At 41.5% G+C, this 7359-nt stretch overlaps 1 protein-coding gene across 4 annotated transcripts in view; it reads left to right on the forward strand.

Moving 5' to 3' along the window:
• glcci1a (glucocorticoid induced 1a) overlaps positions 1-7045 on the forward strand; it is a 31775-nt gene extending 24730 nt beyond the window's left edge. For all 4 annotated transcript variants that reach the window (XM_067611653.1, XM_067611654.1, XM_067611651.1 and 1 more), the window contains exons 6-8: positions 84-294; positions 2307-2427; positions 2522-7045. In XM_067611653.1, the coding sequence (XP_067467754.1) occupies positions 84-294; positions 2307-2427; positions 2522-2837 (648 nt within the window). In that variant the 3' untranslated portion in view covers positions 2838-7045. The remainder of the gene's footprint in view (positions 1-83; positions 295-2306; positions 2428-2521) is intronic.
• The last annotated feature ends 314 nt before the right edge of the window (positions 7046-7359 follow it).

The following is a 7359-nucleotide window of genomic DNA, read 5'->3' on the forward strand; positions in this document are numbered from 1 at the left end:
CTAAGTCTTGTATTGACTCGCTTTGTCTCAGCTCTGATTAGTTTCTTGTTCCTTCTCTCTGCCTCCTCTCACACACACTGTAGTCGCTGGAGGTTCCTGACGGCCGGCGGGCACCCTTCCCTCCCCAGCAGCGCAGCAGCAGCACCCGCAGCGTGGACACCCAGACTCCCTCAGCCCCCGGCCGCTCCAGCAGCTGCTCCAGCCTGTCGCCCTGCCCCTCGCCTGCCCACCCACCAGGATCACACGACGGCAGTCCCTACTCCACAGAGGATCTACTCTACGACCGTGATAAAGGTAAAACAATCACTCTAGTTGAAGCATTGATATAAAGGGCAAATGAACCGGCCAGAAGGGTCACTGGGTTCATGTTAGACCAGTCCAGTCTTGACCACATCTTTCTGGCAGAACCTCGAAACATCTTGGTTATTCAAAATCTAAAAACATCTCTTAGTGTCTGCAGTTTTAGAAAGGAATGCATTGAACTAAATCTCAGATAGACTGAACTGGTATGTAAATATCTGCAATTTTTTCCATTTTATATCCAACAACAGCAATGTCCACTACTTAATTTAGTTATTTTTACTTTATATCCTACATTCTATAAGTATGCATTGTTATCTACATTTCAACCTGGAAGATTGTGTGCTTCCTACCACAACTAACTTGCATGCTTATTTTTATGAGAGGCAATGTGGCACCAAACGTTGAGATTTGGGTCGATGCACTTTAAACCTGCAGTGTGGAACTTTTACATAGAAATGAATGTCCATTACATTTGTTACATTTGCCAAACAAGTTCACACAATGCTGATTAAGTCTATCACCACCGATGACTCTCTCTGTATTTCACAATATTCACAGAGTTTTTAAATCTCATGTCAGGGGCGACGTTCCCACGCTGGCTGTTTGGCCGTTGATAGCGCTGCTCTTCTAGACTTTCCAAATGTTATCAAACTGGATGCTTCAGATTTCTGATAGTGAAATGAGTCATTTTGCAAGGGTTGTGTGATGCTCAAAACAATTTATCCACCATTTTTACAGCAGAAACAGTAGATTACAGCCAGTACTGGCCATTGGGCATACTGGGACAAATCCCTGTGGGCAGGTGGGCAGGTGGGCTGTCAAAAAATACATTTTTGGGAGGACATATCCGTTCTGACTGGCCCTTTTATGTGCCTGTCATTGGTACACATGAGAGCCTGCTGTATGCTGATGTCAGGCAATCACAACTGAGCGCCCCCCTTTACTCTCACTGCCAGAAGGGGGAGACAAAAGTCCTGCACTCCAGCTTTAAGGTTCTGGATTCTAATTGAAATCAAGTGCACACACTGTGATGACACTTGAAAATTAATTTGCTTAACTTTGAGGTAATTTTGGAAACTGTACTTAGAGCTGTCCACTTGTGATCAGATCAGCCGAGACGCATGTTAATGCCAGGTGTAAACAAGGCCTAAGTTGTGCTGCTGATTAATCCATGAGGATCAGCGTGACTGTTTCAGTTTTTTTTCACATGAATAAGAGAGTTATATTATTAACTCTCACTCAGAAATGCCCCGCTCTTTGTTTTCAGCCATGCTAGCAGCATGGCTCTAGGGATAACAATGTCAGTTGGTCACTCCAACACTTTAGTCCAGACTGAAATATCTCAACAACTGTTGGATAGATGTGTGCTGTGAAATTTGGTTTATATATTACACAGATTTTTATCTAGAACCATCATCTGGTCAAAGTTTCCAGTACTTTGGTTTATGACCAAATACCTGCTGAACTAATGACATTCCCATGAGCCTCAGCTGTACTTTGTGTTTAGGGATAATTAACAAATATTAGCATGCTAACACGTTAAACCAACATTGTGAACATGGTAAGCATTATACGTGCTAAACCTCGACATGCTAGCATTGTTATTGTGAGCATGTTAGCATGCTGTTTTTAGCATTTAGCACAAGTACAGCCTCACAGAGCTCCTAGCATGGCTGTAGACTCTTAGTAGACTCTTACAGAACACACTTAGATTACAGAAGGTCTACATTAAAAATAATATAGCATTTAGATATGTTCAACAGCTGGACCTACTGGCGACTGAGTGAATGTTGAGTTATCTGCTTCCGGTTTGGCTGTTCTTGCTAAAGCCATTTTATGAGCTATAACACATTATTTATTAGCTCACATGCACAGAAAATTATATATGTATTTTGCCCCTCATATATCCCTCAAAAGGGACTTTTGAGGTATTAAATGTATCGTAAAAGTACTGAGAACTTGTGCAGATAGTCTTTATAAACCCTGTGTCTCTGTGTTGACAGACAGTGGAAGCAGCTCACCACTGCCCAAGTTTGCCTCCTCGCCGAAACCCAACAACAGCTACATGTTCAAGCGAGAGCCCCCAGAGGGCTGTGAGAAGATTAAAGCCTTTGAGGAGATGAGGTAAAGACTGCGTGATACTCGTGTTGAATCTGAACACTTCTCGTCATCCCCTCATGATCCTCCCTGACATCGCATATGTCTCTGTGCTTTGCAGCTCCAGGCAGTCGGCATCGGCATCAGTCCCCCTCTTCTCCTGCCCCGACAAAAACAAGGTCAACTTCATCCCAACCGGCTCGGCGTTCTGCCCCGTCAAACTCCCAGGCTCCCTGCACCTCACCCCGGCCTCGGAGCCCGAGGAGGACGAGGACAGCGCGGAGGCGGGCGCCAGCTCTGAGCCCCAGGGGGCCACGTCGTTCTACGGCGCCCCCACTCAGGTCTCCACGAGCACCAGCACAGACGACCCCCCGGAGGAGCCCGGCTCGCCCTCAGAGACTGCAGACCCCCAGACAGACAGCCCGGCCATCAGCTAGACCTGAGCAGAGCTGGCCTCTGGCTCCGGGATTCACGCTAGCAACCACCGACCATCACCACTGACTGTCCCACCAACACCTCCCTCTGCTCTGCCAGGGGAGCCTCCGTCTCTCTGTGCTGACCCCCTCCACCCCCCCTTCTATCTCTGCATGACGTAGCAACAATGTCCCGAATAACCACCACCGCCACCACAAAGACTCGCCACTTAATGTTCTGTCCTGCATAATGTCTGAGCTGTTGCTGGCAGGAGAGGACCTGGTTAAAGGTTATCATATGCAGGCATCGGAGGGAAGAATGGAGCACTATGGATGGGGGAGGGGCATGCATTTTAAACTGGTAGTATATTTCTGATTAAGTTATGTGTTGTGTTCTGTTTCAACATTCACAGTATGAATAAGCTCTCTAAACATATATATACACATATATCTCTATGAAAAGAAAGAAAAATGCTTGTTTTAAAAAAAAAAAAATCCAAAACTGTGTATTGCTGTGTTATGTACCGAACAGGAGAAACAGCTGTACTCTTCAGGATTATGTTTACACTATCCAGGTTACATTGTTAAACCCTGTTGAAAAAAACGAAGGAGAGTTAAAAAAAAATGAGAAAATAATTTGGGCAAAGAAAAAAAGACAAAATGGCCACAATTGGTTGCACAGTGTCTGCATCTGGCCTCGCTTCAGGTATTTCAATCAGAGTCTATACTCAGGTAATTTGGAATGTATGTCCATACAAATATCTGTAGCTTGACAAAGCAGAACAGATTCACTGTCATTTTCTCATTCCCAGACAAATCATTCCTTTCTGTTCCAGAGTCTAGTCTGAGACTAGACCTGTGATAGCGAGCTGCAGAGGGAAAAGAGTTGAAGTGGTGGGCATCCCTGGGATGCCTTTGTTGACCGGTGGTGGGATTTCTGTACGGACCACACACACTGTGACCGATGGCATTTGTGGCTGTGTGTGTACTGATGGAAGCATGCTGGAGAGAGACTTGGACGACGTCTGTTATTTAAGCCTGACGACAATGTGTGATTGGCTTTCCTGAGCCGTTTACAGTGGACCACGAGTGGACGAGTCTGCAGCACCGTCACATTAAGATACAATCAAACTGAAGCATTTGGTTCTTTACAGGTGCAGATTGGAGGTGGAGTTGTACAAACATTTTTCTGAGGTAGAAATAATTTTATTTATTAAGTTAAACCTCAGTTTGCATAGCCAAAGAAACTTAGCCATCTGGCAAACCTGACTTAATCAAGATGAGAGCATGACTGATACTGGATTTCTGTGGCCCATATTGATATTTAAGAGGGTTTTGTTTTTTTTAAGTCCGATATTCATTTTTCAACACAATCAACCTAAAAAAATGTTTTTGATGAAAATCACTTGAATTTGGTTGTTAATGAATAATGACCAATATACAGTATGTTACAAACAGGACATTTTACAGTGTAAAAACAAACTTGTTAGTGCTCTCTGGTGGACAAACTATGTAATGGAAACACTTTCTAAATTACCTAAACTACCACCTAATCTCCGCCGATACGGTATAGCCGTGATAAGCTAACGTTAGTATTTTTTAAATTTACAAGCAGTCCAGTTATTAAGACTTAAAAACATCAGACCTTATGAGATATCCTGTTGCAGGTTAAAGGACAATGTGTCCTTGGATTTAATAAGTTAAATGTTGAAACATAGTGTAACAGTAGCACAAGCTAAACGTTAGCCACCATAAGCTACTGGTCATTCAGGCTGTTTTTAAAAAAGTTGTACTTTTACGTAAAACAACCAAGTTTGAATTAACGAGGATGAATACATTATTCATTGGAATGAATCTGAGCACAACGCACAAAACCTAATCATGACGTGTTTATTGTTTTCTGTTTATTCGTGGTGCCTCTGCTGCCTGACTTGAGTTAAGCTAACGTGACTTGAGATTTGTTGTTGATGTGTGTTGTTTTAGAAAGTCAGCAAACAGCCTCACCTTCATCCACATTTTTTCCATCTATGGCATTGATTCTAAAATCTTTCCACACATTACTTATCACATGAATTGGTGTCATGACTATCCGTTCAGTATGGCTCATTAGCGCATAGCCAGTTAACTGAGGGCAACAGAGCGTACAACAGATCAGTGCATTATAAAAAATACCCCTCGCTTGGCCTGCAGCACTTATACACTGAATTTGTCATTTTCGCTCGGTCCAGATTGAATATTACAGTTTTCCTGTGTTCTAAACAGTAATTTTGATGTATCAGTCACGGCTCTAATGACGAGAATTCTGGTAAAAACATTAACAAAATATACATGGGAGTGTAATTTTTTTCCAACCAAAATGTGTGACTCAAGTGTTAAGAGTAGGGCTGGGTACTGTTTAATATTTTTGATACTAGTGTTGATATGATATCTGAGTTTCACTACCACAACCAAAACTTTACTTTTTTCCATATTCAATACTTTGAGGAATATAAATGTGATTTTCTTCAGATTCCTTTTTTCCATTTAACAAAAGAAGCCAAAGTTCACAAATGTTAAACTCCAAACACAAGACATATACAACAACACAGTAGCCCAAAATTGGCAAAATTATGTTTAAAGCTGCACTAAACTATATTTTTATATTAACTATGGATCAAATGACTAGTGTATTGTGAAAGGAGTTGCTTATAGTAACAAACCCACACAGAATTATCACCAACTCTGCAGTTCTCTCTCTTTTAGCTCATTGTTTTGGTTTTACACACAAAAAGGTTTGATAAACCGACTGTACACTACCAGCTAAGCTAACAAATGGCTAACAGACAAAGTTAGTAGCTAGCTGGTGGAGAAACTTGAGCATCGAGCTTAAACAATAGATATTTGTAGTTAAGTTTGTGGAGACCAAAACAGAGCTAAAAGGAGAGTTAATATTGGACTTACATTCATCAGGTGGACACAAACACAACTCCCAATCAATGCTAATTATGCTCTGTGCCTGCTGGATGTATCAATTGGCACCTGTTTGCTTACCTCTTAGCCTTAACAACTTCATAAGGTCATAGTTTTGGCCAAAAAAAATTATTGTTGCAGCTTTAAATTAGAAACTGGCTGAAGAAAGAACAAGTTAATCAGATTACAAATCTGACCGGACAGTTTTGGATAATCAGTGCCACAGACACATTTTGGTTGGTACTAAAAAAGTATACTGTTTCTATACTCGGCCCAAGGCAACAGTTTGCTACGAGCTCAGATTGCAGTGAAGCCATAGAAGATGAATGTTTGTACAACTTTGGACAATCTCCAATCTGCATTCAGGTGATATCCAAACTTAGACTGTTCTGATAATCCAGATAATTGCTATTCCATTAAATGCATTCCATGAGATTTTAGCATCCAAGACATAAATAGACTCGTGATGATTCATTCCTAAAATATCTCTCAGCCTTTTGATTTGATCGCTGTAAGAGACTAGCTACAGTACTGAGAGATGTTTGGTTGCAGATACAGGAGCGCCTTCATCTGTTTGATGCACAGATAAAAGGATAAAACTGGCCTGCCTCCCTCTCACTGTCTGTCTGTTATTGCTGAGTGTTGTAGGCACCCTGATGCTACCACCAAGCAGGAAAACCTTCTTAACATTGCATATATTCTGTGAAAAACACTATCCTCTAGTCTCGGCTGCACAGCGCTGTCAAATGAACATCGCCATGCCCAAGTGTAAATGATCCGCAACTTTCATTTTCAAACGTCAAGAGTGAAACATAACCAACATTTATTTTGATATCTCGTGTGCTTGTGGAATCCCTGCATTGACGCTCCATTCATATTTTGTATATATGTGGCTTTTAAAGAGGCTCAATGCAATGTTGTGGTTTCTTAAGACATTTCAGCACCTTACCAAGAGCTATAGCTTTCCCAATGTCCCACATATACTCGGCATTGGTAAACTAGATGTGTGCAATAATAGGGAAAAAAAAAAGGTGTTGTCCTCCCGGATGTTGTCCGTTCTTTGACATGAGCGTCTCATCTTGCATTCCTTTGGTTTTGAGCATGGGGGCTGGATCAGCAAGTAGTTTGTTGCTAAAGCCATCAATCAATACAAAACCAGCACTGAGAGTGACCAGAGCACATCACTGGCAGGTCAGAGTGTTCATCAACTCCTACATGATACTCCTTGTGTAACCTGCAGTGTCAAAGTTCATGCACAATGGCAATAAAAAAACTATTGGTTGTTTTGTCCACTTTTTTGTACATCAGTGAAGGGACAGTCTGTGAGCATCACTGCTACTGATAAAGGTCACTGTCCATGTTGACCATTAAACATCCCTTTTCATCTATTTATGTTTAAAGCTCTTAAAAACGTGATGTTTAATTATTTCTTTACAACTTTTAAAGTTAGAGTTGGAAGCAAAACCTACAGTGGCCCTGAGAGCTCTGCAACTTAGAAAGCACATGCAAATAGAAAACAAACAAAGGAAAGTTAAGGAAAAATCTTCATCAATTTGACAACACAATTGCAACAAAGTGATAAAACCAAATATAGAAA

Source organism: Thunnus thynnus, chromosome 15, assembly GCF_963924715.1.
Source record: "Thunnus thynnus chromosome 15, fThuThy2.1, whole genome shotgun sequence".
Classification (NCBI taxonomy): Eukaryota; Metazoa; Chordata; class Actinopteri; order Scombriformes; family Scombridae; genus Thunnus; species Thunnus thynnus.